This window comes from Neophocaena asiaeorientalis, unplaced genomic scaffold (genome assembly GCF_003031525.2).
Source record: "Neophocaena asiaeorientalis asiaeorientalis breed wild unplaced genomic scaffold, Neophocaena_asiaeorientalis_V1.1 scaffold220, whole genome shotgun sequence".
NCBI lineage: Eukaryota > Metazoa > Chordata > Mammalia > Artiodactyla > Phocoenidae > Neophocaena > Neophocaena asiaeorientalis.
The window spans coordinates 2,560,183-2,578,060 of record NW_020174042.1 but is presented as its reverse complement, the minus strand read 5'-3'; the positions used below and the strand labels follow the sequence as shown (position 1 = coordinate 2,578,060).

The following is a 17,878-nucleotide window of genomic DNA, read 5'->3' as shown; positions in this document are numbered from 1 at the left end:
AGAAAACTGCACAATTCTTAGTAGTAAAAAAAAAAAGTAATTGCAGGATTAAAACCTATAGGTTTAAAAATGACAAATTTCTATCTTTTGCTGAAACTTCCAATACAAATTATGCCCCAGTTACTAAAGTACCGCCCAGTTTGAAGAAACATAACCCCAAATTAGTCAAACACAAAAGAGCCAAACTTCAAGGCAGAATGAGATGGAAAGAGGAAGGAGAGGGAGGTAGGGAGAAGATAAAAGGAGGAATACCAAGCAACCATAAAAAAATTAAGAAAGCTAATAGGAAAAAGTAAAAAGGTACAAAGAAAGCAAGCCTTTAAAAAATGCAAACACAAGACATGGCAGCACGGAAAAGAACAAATTGATTAGGCAGGAAAACATCATTCACATGATACACATTATCTTTTTGAAGGAAAAGACCAAAAAGATGCAGGGAGGAACAAGCCAACATTAACCAGGTTAGATGCAAAGCTAATAATCTCTGTCCTCAGAAAAATAAACAGAACTACATATACTTAATGTAAGCAAGGTCAATTTGGTCATGCCCCATCCTGCCCTAAACCTTGCAAAGAAGAATGTGAGGGTGGCAACTGCTGGGTAGAATTCAGAAATCTGTGGAGCTTTAATTCAGGGGGATTTAAAAGGCTTACCGTGGGACTTCCCTGGTGGCACAGTGGTTAAGATCCCGCCTGCCAATGCAGGGGACATGGATTTGATTCCTGGTCCGGGAAGATCCCACGTGCCGTGGAGCAACTAAGCCCGTGTGCCACAACTACTGAAGCCCGCGTGCCTAGAGCCCATGCTCCGCAACAAGAGAAGCCACCACAATGAGAAGCCCGCGCACCGCAATGAAGAGTAGCCCCGGCTCACCACAACTAGAGAAAGCCTGCCCGCAGCAATGAAGACCCAACGCAACCAAAAATAAATAAATAAATTTATAAAAGGCTTACCGTGGGACAGGTATTTGGAGGTGATGATTCTTCTGTGCACACAGACAAAACAGAGAGGGAAGGCATCTGGGAATGGGTGAGGGTTGGCACCTCTGTGCCACTGTCCAAGTTCAAAGCTGAAAGCCCAAGAGCATGATGCCCATTGAGCTCACTGGCACTGCTTTGGGTGGAAGGCTTTAGGGAATTCCAGAACGTGCCACTGCGGAGGCAGGATGTGCTATGGAAAGTGCTTGCCATCTTGGCTGTCTTCTGACTGCTGTCATCAGAGTCAAGTTTGGGGAAGGACAGGGACTTGATATTGCTTACTGCAGGGATGGGGGGAGGGACACTTTGGAAGACAGCGACATCTTTTCACAGTTGCCCAACTGTGGTAAGGTTATAAAGCCATTGGGTTTGTGAAGAGGCTTGAAATCTAGGGTTGCCCGCTCCAGGGATGCCAGGACCTCCTCATCCTGTAACACGGACCCAGAGCCACCTCTAGGCAAGTTACTGTCCAATAACTGGGCCATAATGGGTCCACTGGTTCCTACCAGAATGTTTCTCAGCTCTTCCTTCTCATCAATAGTTTTTAACTCCAGATTATCAAATGGGTCTTCTTCACACTCAAAGTCAGCAGGATTGAAATCTGCCTTTGTGTGGGGTGGGCTGAGAACTTCCTGTCTTGTGGCACTGCTGCTGACCCGAGTCGGGGTGAGGATGCTGTTGTGCTGTAAGCTGGCAAGGATGGGATTGATAGGAGGTGGCATTGTGGCTGTACCGTGAGTCTTGGAGAAGCTCATTTTGCTGTCACCCTCTGGGCCACTCTTAGAATTCACCTTAGCTTCTGCTTCCTCAGCCTTGCGCTCTGCTTCCCACTGGGCTTCTTGGATTTTCTTAATATCTTCAGCCCACTCAATGGTTTTCTTTTCCAAAGAGAAGTCATACTGCAAAGATATATCAGAGAAAGGAAGTGTGAACCCAGGTGGCTGCCCCTCCCCCACCCAATTCCTCCACCCAATTCACTTCTTCCTCACCCTGGCAAGGCAGCATTTATTAAGGTGTATGGGAGGATCCCCACTCAGGAAAACTAAGACTTCCTAATCTTACTTGATTTAATCAAACTATGCTCCCTGGTTACTTCTAGAAATTAACTAGAAGGGGCTCCCATCACCTCTAATCCTACATACCAGGCCAAATGTACCTTGCCACTTCCCTTGCTTCTCTCCCCTCAGGCCATTTCCCTTCTTAGAATTCTTCATTGGTGGCTCAGGCAGAACTCAGCTGCCTCCTCTATAAAGCTTTCCTGATGGCCCATTCCTTCCTCTGAACTCTTACATACTGTCTGTCTCTATCATTTGATGCTGAGCACATGTGACCACAAGTAGCTTTAGTCTTCCTCTAAACATTTCCCCAACACTATCACAAGCCTCTTGTGGGCAGCAACTGGGCTTTAGACCCTCTTAAGGCCTCCATTATCTAACACAATGCCCTAAATAGATCCCGCACTCAATAAAAACAACAGCCCCTAGTATTTAAGAAGCACTTACAAGGTGCCATGCATGATTCTAAGCACTTTTTATATATTAGTTCTCTAGATTTTTTCAACATTACAGGGGCTATGCTCAAGGTCATAAAGCTGTTAAGCGGTAGAGCCTGGATCTGAACCCAGGCAGTCTGACAACAGATTCTATGCTCTAAACCACTACCAAATTACAGTGAACAGACTGTACTCTAAATGTAGAAAAACTGCTTATTAAGAAATCTAGACATAACCAAATTAAGATTTTACGATGCAAACTCAACAAAAAGCAAACCACCTGATTAAAAAATGGCCAGAGGATCTGAATAGACATTCTTCCAAAGAAGCCATACAGATGGCCAAGAGGCACATGAAGAGTGTTCAACATCACTAATTATTAGGGAAATGCAAATCAAAGCCACAATAAGATATCGCCTCACGCCCAGCGAAATGGCTATTATCAAAAAGGCAAGAAATAACAAGTGTTGGAGAGGATGGGGAGAAAAGGGAGCCTTCATACACACTGTTGGTGGCAGTGTAAACTGGCGCAGCCACTGTGGAAAAGAGTAAAAGCTAAACAATGTGTGCACATTCAAGGCTGGAGGCACAATGAGAGTAAAAGAGGAGAAAGGAAGAGAAAGGAGGCCTACCATGACCTAGAGCCACGGTAGGCCTAGAGTTTTAGAGTAGAAGAAACATAATAAAGTGCCTCAGGTCATCCCTAAACCTTTCAGCTTCAAACAACACAAAAGAAGCCTGGAAACGCACATGTCAAGAAGTTCACTTACACACCCTGAGCCAGTTACTGGGCCCCAAAAAGACACTTGGGGGATCACAGGGCTTCCTTTCTACCACTAACTGAATAGTGAGAAAATAGCAATGGGCAAAGGTTGCTGCTTCTAACTGTGGAGGAAATCCAATTATGCAACTGGTTTCCTCCATCAAAAACTGAGGCTGTGACCAACTTCCCACTGCCTGTAAACAGATCTCTGAAGTTTTACTCCCAAAAACAAGTGTAAATTTCTTTCCTCTTTAGTACTTTGTTTTTTTGTAATTACCAAAGTAATGTAGAATACTTGGAACATAAGAAAAAACAGAAAGGAAAAAACAGCAGAAATATTACAGTGAAAAAGAATGTGATTTTTGAGTGTACAATAATAACATCATCTAACATTTATGGAGTACCAGGAACCAGAATAAGCATTATAAATGCATTCTTTTACTTAATCCTTATAAAAACCTTAAAAGATGTACAAGATTACACAGCTATTACACGGCAATTCCAGCCCATGAATCGCTGAACCAGAGTCTGCTCTAAACCGTGACACTAAAGGCCACCCTCCACTACTGTGGCCACTACCACCATTTCGGTGAAAACTTTCCGGACCTGGGTGCAAAGGTTTATGTATGTTTAACTGGCTCACTTTGATGATTTTTAATCTGAAATCTCAAGTTTGTATTGTCATGCAAGGGCAAATATGAAAAAGTTACAGGAAGCTTCAAGCTGTCTAGGGCTCTAGGTCTGACTCTTCTCTGGATAGAGAGGGAGCCAGCGCCAACACCACACCAATACCACAGCCAAATCCCCCACTGGAGACCCTAGGCAGTCAAAGTTTAAGGAAGCTATCTGCAATTAGAGAACAAAAACACTGCAGCCAGCCCACACAGGAATGGAGCTTGGAGCCTTGATCTCCTCTTTTGTTATTAGTGGGTGTGATGAGTATGACAGGCACAGTACCAGGCACCCATTAGTGCATCACACTGATCAAATAGAAAATTCCCAGCAAAGCCTATTAACAGCAACGATGTGGGATTCCAAACAAGCCTTCTGAATGAATCAATGAGGCAGCAAATAATATGAGGACTACTGAAATAAAATGGAGGTGTTTTTAAATCATATTGCTAGCAGTATTCTGCACACAGAGTGGTAGTCACTGAATATTTGTTGCTGCCAATAAAAAAGCCACCAAGGAAACAGAACAAGGTAAAACTTCATAAGGGAAATCTCTATCTCTTCTGGCCCAATAAAGTCTCCATACACAAAAGGAGTACCGATTCAGTATTCAAAAACATCTAAGATAGTCAACATTATTAGTAGCTAGAGAAATGTACATCAAAACCGCCATAAGAGAGGTAATTCCCTGGCGGTCCAGTGGTTAAGATGCCATGCTTCCACTGCAGGGGGCGTGGGTTCAAACCCTGGTCTGGCAACTAGGATCCCAAATGCCACGCGGCCAAAAAACCAAAAACAAAAACCGTAAGACCACTGCACACCCATTAGGATGTATATAAATAACTAAAAAGACAGATGATAACAAAAGTTGGCAAGGATGTAGAGGAACTGGAAACTTCATGCAGTGTAGGTAGGATTGTAAAATGGTGCAGCCATTTTGGAAATTAGTCTGGCAATTCCTCAAAAGGTTAAACATAGTTAATATATGACCCAGCAATTCCACTCCTATGTATATACCCAAGAAAGCTGAAAGCATATGTCTGCACAAAAACCTGTAGACAAATGTTCACAACACGGATTTCCCTGGTGGCGCAGTGGTTAAGAATATGCCCGCCAATGCAGGGGACACGGGTTCGATCCCTGGTCCGGGAAGATCCCACATGCCACGGAGCAAATAAGCCCGCTTGCCACAACTACTGAGCCCATGTGCTGCAACTACGGAAGCCCGCTCGCCTAGAGCCCATGCTCTGCAACAACAGAAGCCACCGCAATGAGAAGCCCACACACCGCAAGGAGGAGTAGCTCTGGCTTGCCACAACTAGAGAAAGCCCACACGCAGCAATGAAGACCCAATGCAGCCAAAAAAAAAAGTTCACAGCAGCATTATTCCTAAAGCCAAAAAATTGGAAACCATCAAAAATGTCTATCAATTGGGGACTTCCCTGGTGGTCCAGTGGTTTTAAGACTCCACGCTTCCACTGTAGGGGGCGTGGGTTCGATCCCTGGCTGAATGGATATACAAACTGTGGTATATATCAATACAATGGAATTATTCAGCCATAATAATGAATGAAGTACTAATGTTTCATTCATACAATATGGATAAAACTTGAAAACACTGAAGTAAAATAAACCAGTCACATATATATTTATGAATAGTTATATATAAAAGACTAAATATTGTATTATTCCACTTATATGATATTCCAGAATAGGCAAATTCAGAGAGACAGAAAGTAGATTTAGTGGTTGCCAGGGGCTGGGAGAAGGGGAAAATAGGGAGTGACTGCTAATGGACACTGGGTCTCTTTTCAGGGTGATGAAAATATTCTGGAATGAGATGGTAATGATAGTTATGCAACTGTGAATACACTAAAAAAAAATTTATCTGCATACTTTAAAAGGGAAAATTTTATGGTATGTGAATTATATCAATAAAACTTTTATTTAAAAAATATAACTGAAGTTCTCCCACTACGATTATTCCCTAAAAAAGACTGGAAGGTAAAACAAAGAATACATTTTATTTTATTTAATTTATTTTTTCATTATTATTATTTTTTTTGGCCACGCTGCCTGGCTTGTGGGATCTTAGTTCTCCAACCAGGGATCGAACCCGGGCCCTTGGCAGTGAAAACACGGTATCCTTTCCACTGGACCACCAGGGAATTCCCAATTTTTTTTTTTTTTCAAAGAATACATTTTAGAGTAACATGGTAATGCCTTAGTAAATCCCCCTTCTTTGCCAGGAAGTTGTATTTAAAAAAATCTAGAGTCACAGGAAGAAGTGTTTGGGTGAGTAGCGTACCTTTCTGTTTTTCCATGTAACTCCTTCCCTAAACTGTAAGCTCCTTGAGGAAAGTGGTTAAGGCATTTATCTCTATCCTCAACCCTAGCAGAGCGTCACTCAAAAGCAGGCAGTCAATAAGTGTGTAGGAAGTCACGTAACATGGCGCTATTTGCTGCTTTCAAGATGTAATTTTATACATTTATAAATAACTGAGCTTTAAAGATGTAAGGGTTGAAAAAGAAGCTACTGAGGAGACGGCATTTAAGTGCAGTCTAGAATAGATAAATTTTTAACAAGCAGACAGCTTTTAGTATGGTGAGAAAGACAAGAATATTTCAAGTGGGGATAACAACTCATGAGAAAAGCATGGTAAAGACAGGTAATACACACAGTACATTCAACAAATTGCTATAGTATCCTGGTTTGGAGGGAATATAGAGGAGATGATGAGCTAAGGTACTCGACCATAACCTTATGTCTAGACTTGATTCAGTAAGGTTGGTGAATCACTGTAAGTTTTTAAATTCAGGAATATTATTCTAGAAACAATATGAAAAATAGAAGGAAAATGCTGTAAGCAGAGGAGCCCATTAAAGAGGCTACTGAAATAGCCCAGGTGAAAAAATAAGGTAAGGATAAACTGAATGGCAAAGGGAAGACACAGCAGAGAGAAAATACTATGTAACTTGAGTGACCAAGAAGGTAATGAGGACATTAATAGAGAGAAGGAAAGAGGGGAAGAAGCAAGTCAGATGAGCAATGGGGATTTGTTTTGGACAAGGCACAGAATCCCAGGAACATACAATCTATCAGATTACACAAGATCTGTAACAGATATATAAACATATATAAATGTGCGTGTGTGTGTACGCACGCCTGTGTGTGAGTGAGACAGTGTGAGCCAAGCGATAACAGGAGCTATCAGAAACACAAATAAGAGACAGGAGAATTTTTTTTTTCTATTTCACTATACAGCAAATTCTTACTCCTTAAAATGTTAAATGTACTAAACTTTAACTAAAAATTACCACTTACCTGTACTTCTCTGACAACCTGCAAACAATCAGGCAAGGAGAAGCCAATAGGTAGACCAACTTTAGCTGGTGTTTTGAATTTGTCTCCTATCTTAAATGGGACATCATCAAGGTAACTGAAAGTCCCTACAATCAAAAATAAAGTACAAAATATCAGCAAAGAACTTATTATTTGTTTTGGTATAATCTTACATCTAGGATACAACATTAATTTATGCTATCCTAAGACTAGAAGTTACAGAGTTCCTTCTCTGACTGCTTACCTTCTCCTGACCCTAGATCTCTAATAAGGACTCCTATTTGAGGTTACTTGATCTTATTAGGGTTTATATTCAATTATACTTAGCATAAAAGCCAAAGTACTCACAGTAGCCTAAAAGTCCTCCCCAACGCCCATTACCTGTCTTGCCCTCAATTCCTGGCTCACTGAACTAAGTCATAGTGATCCTCTGTTCCTCAACCATGACATGGTCAAAACTACTTCAAATATTCTGCACTGGCTGCTTCCTCTATCTGGAATGTTCTACCCTCAGATATTCACATGGCTTACTCCTTCACCTCCTTCAAGTCTTTGCTCAAATGGCACTTTCTAAGTGAGGCTTACCCGGACCACCCTATTTAAAATTACTACCACACCCTCACCACAGTAATCCCACATTATCATCTATCTTTTCTCCATAGCACTTATTACCTTCTAACATATATGTAATTTGCCTTTTAATTATCTTTATTGTCTGTCTTGCCCAGTGGAATATAAGCTCCCTGCAGGTAACTATTTAAGTCTGTTTTATTCACTGATGTAGTCTCAAAACCTCAGCACTTCCTGGTACATATTAGGCACTTATTAAATACTGATGAATTGATGATAGAATCTTCACAAAAGAACCTCCTTGATTAGGATTTCTTTAGTAAGAATAATTTTTTAATTAACACAAAGAACTACTCTAGATTTTTTTTTAAGCTACATTCTAGAGATATGGAAATATTTAAGAAGTACAGCACTTATGGAAAAAAGGAAAACCAGACAAGACCATGGGAATCAGACCAGGATTATCAGGAGACACAAACCATACACAACTGAACTGCTTTAACTCCCTAAATGTTCTCTGCCCATCACAGATGCGTAACACAGAAAGATCGGGACATTATCATCAATTTATAGGGTCAGACAAAAATGAGAATGGTTCTTGTATGTGACTCTCACTAGGTATACACTCCAAATCAGGTCATGATTTCTTTTCTGGACCAGGTTTGGGGCTAACTTAACTGGCAGAAGCATCAGGGAGAATGAAACATAGTTCATAAAGTAAATTTTGCTTTTTGAGTATTAGCAGCTAGTAAAATAAGGCTTACTTCTGGGTCTCACACTAGTATATTTTCTTGAGTGCTCATGTCCAGAATAAGACAATTACACTTCTTCCATAAAGAGATTTCTATTCCTTTTAAGAACTCTATAGATTTCAAGACTTACCAAGCAAGGTCAAGATATACTTGTAATCTTGTCATCATTCCCATTTCCCAAGGTAGATATTGCTCTGATATACCTGAAATCCTCCAAAAGAAAGAATAATAGGCCCCCTCTCCCACTCCTGGGGGAGGGCGTCTACCTCGTTCCCATATAACTTCTAGCTAGAATTAAAACATTTTAACTATCTCACTCAGCTAGCAAATTAAATCTACAACTGTGTTCAATTTAATTATTTTTCTGAGGCATAACCATAACTGTTAACACTCTAGCGAAGTTTCCAAGTTGGTCATACCTTTGTAAGTGTTCTCTCAGCTGGCAATGCCTGTCACATTCCCACCCTTATTTACTTGATTAATTATGTCTTGCCCTTTAAGAATGAGCTTAAGAACAACTCCCTTCTCAATCTCAGAATAGGTCTCACCATTCTGTATTGTTAATAGTTTGTTTCCTTATACTACTCCCCACCCTGCACCAGAGACTTTGATCAAGGATTTGATCAAATTCCTATCCACACCCCCCCAAGCTCAGCATAACATCCAGCAGATGATATTTGCTCAATGAGAATAAATAAAGAAGACACGGTCTTACACTTCTCTTGTATTTAACTCTCACACTAACTCACATTCAATTAGTATTTATTAAAATTCAAAATGATTTACCTAAAATGGCAAAGCTAGTCCTGAAAATGTTTTAACAGAGTACTCATGCAAGATGTAAGCACATTTCTAAGGTTCTGCAGAAAGTCACAAAAATGTACCAGAGGTACCAAAAAAAAGTATCAGGTACCATCACAGCTTGCCAACAAAACTCTGGTTATAACACTAAAACTTTCTGCCACTTATAAAATGCTTTATATTACAGAGATCAAAAGCAATGCTCTTTTTAATTGTAGAGAACTTTTATCTGTCTTCCACGGAAACAAGTGCTCAAAAGTTACTGAAAGTTAGAGTGTAACTTCAGCTAGTGCCCCGATTAACTGGAAACAAAGCTGGAACTAGCATTTTCTAGGAAGCATTGGAAAGATTTACAGTCAAGTTAATAATCACAAAATTAAGTCTTTTGTTTAAGAAAAGTTTAAGTATACATTCAAAGTAGGTTAATTATATAACGCACACATATTAGAAAAATCCTATCTATAATAATACTTATATGCATATATGATATACAAATCTAAGAAAACCTATCCACATTAATACTAACAAAATTTTCTTAAATGAATACTTCTATTATAGATTGGTAATGGGGAGTTGAGGGGAGAAAACCATCTGTTAAAAAGTACTATACTTGAGATATCTGAGCCAAATGATAATATCTTTCAAGAAGGGTGTTCAGTTTCCTTGCCTACCTTTCAGTTAGGAAACTATGACAGTGTTGTATACACTGACAATTTATATTCTATAAATGGAACTAGGCCCTGGCTTAGAAACAGACCAGATCAAGTAGAACACCTTGAAACAACTGCTGTTTCCCTTCATTAGCACCAATTACAGGTAACTGCTTTAAAAAGCAGTTTCATTTCACTAACAAAGCCAATGCCAAGGTGACTTAGCACATCTTCTAACCTTCCCCCTCCCCGCTTTAAGCTCTGTTAACTGGGAATGAGTAAACAGTTTTGTGATTATTGGGAGGAGGGGGTAGGGCTAAAGGGCAAAAGGCATTTAAGAGGCGGCAACAAGAAAAGCAACTTTTTGAATGATGGCCAGAGACTACCATAAGTACAATGAATGATGTTGCTGTGAGGATTAAAAAGAACATTTTTGCAAATATAACCAACTATGCCTTAGGAACTATTCATTTTTATCCAATATATCAGAATATCTATTTAAAGACATCAATTTCTCTTATTTCTCAATACATTTTATTTTTTAAATAGATTCAATAAAAACTCAACCACATGGCCCAGAGAATTAAGCACTGTGGTTAACAATCTTCTGGCTCACCCCCAAGTACCTTTTAGTTTCAGTCTTTATTACTGAAAATCTTTCTAAGATGTCTGAGCCCATTTTCCTCAGTTCCATTTAGAAAAAAGAAAGTACATCTCTGATGGCTGTGACAGTTCCTTGAAGTCAGGTTCTGCACACTGCTTGTCATTATGCTATGGTGGAAGGAACTGGGCTGAACGTGTGATGACTCAGGATAAATTCTGGGAAGGTTTCATTCTGTTTCCTTTCTTTCTAAATTGCTGATAATGTTTATGATCTTGTGACCTGCCTGTTTTTCTGAAAAAAGGTAATTCCATGTGGGGAGAGAAATTCCTAATAGAGGGTAGCAACTGGATTATGCTTAATTCAGATTTTACTGTGCGTTCAAATTGAGGTTTTTGAAGAAGAAGAATAAAACAGATCAAACTTAAAATTAACTGAAAATTGCAATCCCATGACTATCATTACCTTAAAGCTGTAAGTCAGGTAACACTTGCAAAATTACATCAATAGATATATAGAGCGAGACACACGCATACACACACACACACACACACACACACAATTATACAGATATCAATATAGGATGTGAAGTCAAAAGAAAATGTTACTCATGTCCTAACAAAAAAACAAGATAACCTACAAAATCAGCTTTTTAATATGCAGTATCTGGCATTAAATTTAAAAAAAGACACACAAAAAAGGAAGAAAATGTGATCCATCATCAAGAGAAGAAACAGTCATCAGACCCAAATTCAGGGATAGCCAAGATACTGGAATTATCAGAGAACTTTAAAATAACTATAATAAATATGTTAAAGGATCTAATGGAATAGGTGAACATGTGTGAGCAGATGGGGAATTTCAACAGAGAGATGGAAATAGAAAGAGACAAATGGAAACACTAAAAATGAAAACTGAAGTATCATAGAAAAAAATTTTTGATAGTTCATAAGCCAGGCTATGCTAATCAGAAGACAATACTCGTAAGATGAAAGAATCAAAGAACTTGAAATTAAGTCAAAAGAAATTGAAAGAATTGAAACACAAATAGAAAAAAAGAAAAAAAAAATGGAACAGAGCCTTAAGAAATCTCTGGGACAATATCAAACAGCCTATGCATATGTGATTAGAGTCTCAAAAGGATAAGAGAGAGACATGGAGCAAAAGAAATGTGAGAAGAGATTATGGCTGCAAATTTTCAAAAGTAGTAAAAGACATCAACTAACAGATCCAAGAAGTTTAGCTAACTCCAAGCAGGATAAATACATAGAAAATCAAACCAAGGTACATCATAGTTAAAATGTTGCAAACAAAAGAAAGTCTTAAAAGAAGGGGGATGGGCAGCATATGACATACAGGAGAACAATGATTAAATGATGGCTGACTTCTCTACATTACTCTGTACTTAAAAAGCAATAACAGATTGGGATTTCCCCAGCAGTACAGGGGTTAAGACTCCGCACTTCCACTGCAGGGGGCACGGGTTTGATCCCTGGTCAGGGAACTAAGATCCCATATGCCGCACAGTGTGGCCAAAAAATTAAAAAACAATAATAAAAATAAGAAATAAAACAACCTAAAATAAAACACCTTTTTCTATCACTCAATAGAAAAAGTATTTCAATATCTTTGTAGAAATTAAACCAAGAGATAAATAAACCTTTCCAGAAGTTAGCTAAATGGTCATAAATATGACAGCTTGGCATTTCAAAGGAGGGAGTTTAGTTTTATTAAGTCCAATTACAGAGACTTATTTTTTTCCCAAATTAGAATATCAGGGCATTTTTCCAGATATTAAAAGAGTAACTTATCTGTTTGTTGAAACATTTTAAAAAATCCTTTAAAAGTCACTTCTGGAAAATAACTTTTTTCTTAGATTAAACAAGTGGAAAATGAGTCAAAAATTAAAGAGAATTGACATTCAGAAAGGTGTGCTTTAAGCCAAAGGTTTGCAATTTGCATGATATAAGGACAATATTTTTAAAGGCCTTTGAAAAGTAACTGTTTGTATTTCTTATTCTATTATTTAGGGGTATGTGGTTATTAATGACAGTGGAAGAAGTTCAACCTCAGTTGAAAAGAATGAACTTGAAGAAAAATCAAATACTAGTGCTAAGACAGCACAGCATAAGATATAGTCAGCCCAAGTATTTAAATAGAAAAAAAAGCATTTTCATATCCAGTCATGAGAGCAGTTGTCACCTCCTTGTCCACACCCCAAGTGCCCTAGAATCAATCAATCAATCTCTCTCTCTCTCTCTCTCTCTCTCTCTCTCTCTCTCTCTCTCTCTCTCTCTATATATATATATATATATATATATATATATCCCCGAGTCAGATAATACCTAACTTAGGGGGAACCAACCCAGAGACTCATAAACTAAAATGTTCCCGTCAGATATGCCCTTGACCAAAAGATACAAAAACTTCAGCTATATGATGCTAGCCACTATATGATCAAGCAAGAAGCACCATAACTGGGGTGGCCATTTTTGGCCCTGTGCACTCTACACAAGTAGGCCAAGAAAGCAAGTCTATAAACAGAAGAATAAAAATGGAGCACATCTGCAGAGAAAAGCAGTGAAAGATGGAGGGAGTAGTAGCCTCAGTTTCCTGGCTTTCTAATTTCAGCCTTGTAAGGCCAGGCTGAATTTGATTCCCTGCATGCAGATGCCTACAAGATTGCCTATTAAATATTCTCCACCTATTCCCTTTAATTTCTATTCCTTAAACTACATGATATCTAAAAATAAGATTCGTTATTCTAACAGCCCAACTAAAGCCACTGAAATTCAAGTAGGAGTTTAGCAAATTAAAGCAGAAGCAGCCAAAGAGAGAAAGAGAAAATCCTTCTCAAATTTTACTCAGGTAGAGCATTTCATTCAAACAATAAAATTTTGGTTAGGAATGTAAAGAGATGGAGGAAGTCCTAAAAAAATAAGTCATCATTGATCAGGTAACTTCAGAATTATAATCTTCTCTCTGGATTGTTGAGCTGGAACATATAAACTGGGGTCCAACTTATTTTCACTCCAATCAAAAAGGAGTTTCTAAAGATTCAAGATAGAAAACATATCTTTTGAAATAAGATTATAAATTTAAGTTTTTCATTTTTGCTCTTTTCTCTCCCTAGGTCTTTCCTCTCTCCTTGGCTCTGTCCTCTCTTTTCCCTTGAGAAAGTGATCAGAGGCAACTACAGATCTGCCTCTCTAAATCATTTGAAGACTTTGAAAGAGACCTGTAATAATCCTTAAACAACAGGAGATAGCTTACCTGAAGATCTGATGCCTGACAGGTTATACAGAATGCAAATTCCAGAGTCTGAATGACTTAATTCCAAAAGAATTTAACAAAACATACGCAAGCAATGTATGTAAGTATATGCACAGTGGCAGTTCAAAATATTAAAGCTGTTGTATAAAAATATACAAGCAAGTTAAAAACCAAGGAACTGCTGCACCACCCTGACTCAGAAAAGTGATATTATCGAGTAACCATTTGTAGATCAGAAGAGTATAACAATACATGTTGCCACACAGTCTAACAAATCATTCTTACAATGACATGATTTTTAAAATGGAACATTAGTTTTAAAACCCCTTTTAAAATAATTGTGTTGTCTGGATATTTCTGATGTTTAATTCTTATCTTTGTACAAAAAGAGGGTCTAATTTTAACTTCTTAGGCACCTCCATTCCTATCAAATGCAGATAATAAAAGTTTATTAATGTACTCCATTTTGGAAGGCCATATCTTAGAAAAAGATGATAAACTATTAGTTTCAAACGCAAAATTGTAATTACTACTACTGATACTTCTGGAATATACTGATCTGCTAATCATGTCTTATTTGTAGTAAATCATTTCTTTTTATGGGGGGAGAAAACCTAAACCAAAACGTCATAAAACGTTAACTAAAGGCTTAGAATTTTTCACATCTGATGGAGAAGAGATGGATTTTTCACACCTGATGGAGAAGAGATGGACCAGAATAAGAAAAGGAATGGTAACTACTTCAAAATACTGCTGAAAAACAACAAAAATAGGCAGGCTCCCTATCCACCTCCAGCAGTTTCAAGTACAATAAATACAGAGATACTCTAAAGTTTATCCATTTGAACTTCACATTAAAGTTATGTGAAGTCCTATGGAATGAATGTTACATTGTTGTACAACTTTATTTTCCTCAAGCCGCTCATTTAAATAAATAAAAAGGGACACTTACTTAATGTGATTTCAAATTCTCTGATCAGATCAAAACTTAAACCATGATATCTAACAGTCCACTTACCATGAAAATCTGCACCCAACTTCTTAGAAGCCATTTAGAACCTGAAAAACAAAGAAATATTTCTTAGGTGCATTATGCCTTGAGGGGATACAAACAAACCATTATAAGAAAATTGAGGATTTCCCTGGTTGCGAGGTGGTTAAGAACCCGCCTGCCAATGCAGAGGACGCGGGTTCGACCCCTGGTCCGGGAAGACCCCACATGCTGCGGAGCAACTAAGTCCGTGCGCCACAACTACTGAGCCTGCGCTCTAGAGCCCACAAGTCACAACTATTGAGCTCGTGCAGCACAACTACTGAGCCCACACACCGCAACTACCGAAGCCCTCGTGCCTAGAGCCCATGCTCCTCAACAAGAGAAGCCACTGCAATGAGAAGCCCGTGCACTGCAACAAAGGGTAGTTTCCACCCACCGCAACTAGAGAAAGCCGCAGGCAGCAACAAAGACCCAACGCAGCCAATCAATCAATAAATAGCTTAAAAAAAGAAAATTGAGACTACAAAAAGAAACCAGAAGACTAAAAGGTTCCAGGACTGACATAACCCTCAAACTTCTCAGTCCCAAAGTCTCAAAAAAGAAAGCAGAAAGGGGGAGAAACCACTTTTCCAGAAAAAAAAAATTTCTGAATCTGCATGTTCTGGAAAAAAAAACATTAGAACAGCAAACTGGCCACTGACCAATTTATACACAAACTGTCAAAAAAAATTACTAAACATTTATCTTCCTGATATAAGCTACTAATGTCAATATTTGTAGTTCTGTCAAGATTTTCTATATATCCCATTTTATTCAGTATGTAAATATAGACCTTTTACTGACAAATGTAACTGTAAGACTGACATTTCTGAATTAGGGAATCAATGACATACAACTTCTGTACTGTTTTAATTTTGTATACAATTTCAAAAAAGGGGAATTCCCTGGCAATCCAGTGGTTAGGACTCGGAGCTTTCACTGCCAGGCCGGGTTTAATTCCTGGTCGGGGAACTGAGATCCCACAAGCCGTGTGGTGTGGCCAAAAAAAAAAAAAAAATCCAAAACAGGAAGGAAGAAAAACCCATAAAACCACACATCTAGTTTAGTATTATCTTTGCACTTTGAGTAGGTACAAAGTCCTTTTCTTGCAAAGACAATCTGAGATCTTCAACCTAAAAGTTTATTTCCCTTGATATGATGTTTAGACCTTTAACTTGCCTGAGACATAAGCATATAACGAATATATGGTATGGTCTCTACTAGCCTGTATTACCTACAGTACAATGCAAGGCATCATACTTAAAATGATCTACAGGCATACCTCATTTTATTGCCCTTCACTTTACTGCGCAAATTGAAGGTATGCTCAACCTTGCATTGAGCAAGTCTGAGGCCTAAGGCGCCATCTTTCCAACAGCATTTGCTCACCTCGTGTCTGTGTCTCATTTAGGTAATTCTCACAATATTTCAAACTTTTTCATTATAATTATATTTGTCATGGTGATCAATGGCCTTCGATGTTACTATTATAATTGTTATGACATTTTTTAGCTATAACCTTTTTTTTTTTTTTTGGCTGCATCAGGTCTTAGTTGCAGCATGTGGGAAATTCATTGTGGCACGCAGGCCTCTCTCTAGTTGTGGCTCGTGGGCTCTGTAGTTGCGGCACACAAGCTCTCTAGCTGTGGCCCACGTGCTCAGTAGTTGTGGCCCTCGGGCTTAGTTGCCCACCCCCCCACCCAGCATATAGGATCTTAGTCCCCTCACCAGAACATAACTTCTACATGCACTGGGCAACCAAAAAACCTTGCATGACTTGCTTTATTGTGATATTCGTTTTACTTCAGTGGTCTGGAACTGAACCCACAATATCTCTGAGGTATGCCTGTATGTTCCACTGTAAGTTTTTTTTAAAGAAGGCGAGTATATTGCACCTATCATGTGAAAAGTATTCAAAATAATTAAATCTGTACAGGATTTTAAGAAACTGACAAGTTGATTTTAAAACAAAGGAAACAACAGCCAAAACAATTTTGAAAAAGAACAAAGCTGGAGAACTTACCACCTAACTTCAAGACTTACTATTAGAGTAATTAAGACAGTATGGAAATGGCATAAATATATCACACAGACCAACAGAACAGAGTACAGAAATAGACCCATATGAAAAAAATGTCCCGAAGATGTACCGTAACGACCAAGCACACAAGTGCTTTAGGCTGTACTTCACTGAGAAAAGAATTCAAACTGACCCAGACATGTGTAGATCAGAAGAGCTGCGTGCTGTGAAGTATGCAACAAGTGGATTTTTTGTTCAAAATGAAATTAAAATAATGACAGTGAAAATAAAAAAAGAAATAGACCCATATGCATATAGTTAACTGATTTTCAACAAAGGTGCAAGGCAATTCAAAGGGGAAAGGATAGTCTTCTCAACAAATGATGCCAGACATTTGTATGCAAAAAATAAACCTCAATCCATACCTTGCACCGTATATAAAAGTTAACTCAGGGGGATGGGGAAATTATGGCTAAGAGATACAGGGTTTCTTTTTGGGGTGATGAAAATATTCTAAATGTGATTATGGTGATGACTGCACAACTCTGTGAATATACTAAAAGCCACTGGATTGTACACTTTAAATGGGTGGACAGTATGTGATATGCTGATACACTACAACAACTTGGATGAATCTCAAATGCATTATGGTAAGTGAAAGAAGCCAAACTCAAAAGGTTACATACATATATGTATGGAATAGGATTCCACTTACAATATTCCAGAATAGGCAAAACTACAAGAACAAAAAAGTAATCTAGCTACTGGACACTAATAGTGGGGGAAGGAACTGACTATATAAAAGGGAATGTGGGAATTTTTTGAAGTTATTGAAACTTCTATATTTGATTGCACTAATGGTTACAGGACTATATGCATTTGTCACAAATCACAGAACTGAAAACAGGGTAAATTTTACTTTGTGCAAATT

At 38.4% G+C, this 17,878-nt stretch overlaps 1 protein-coding gene across 1 annotated transcript in view; it reads right to left on the bottom strand.

The window, feature by feature from the left end:
- Window positions 1-17,878, bottom strand: part of UBAP1 (ubiquitin associated protein 1) — a 51,364-nt gene that overhangs the window by 8,892 nt on the left and 24,594 nt on the right. Inside the window, 4 exon segments of the mRNA XM_024753766.1 lie at window positions 954-1,276; window positions 1,279-1,876; window positions 7,230-7,354; window positions 14,913-14,953. Coding sequence (XP_024609534.1) covers window positions 954-1,276; window positions 1,279-1,876; window positions 7,230-7,354; window positions 14,913-14,946 — 1,080 coding nt within the window. The 5' untranslated portion in view covers window positions 14,947-14,953.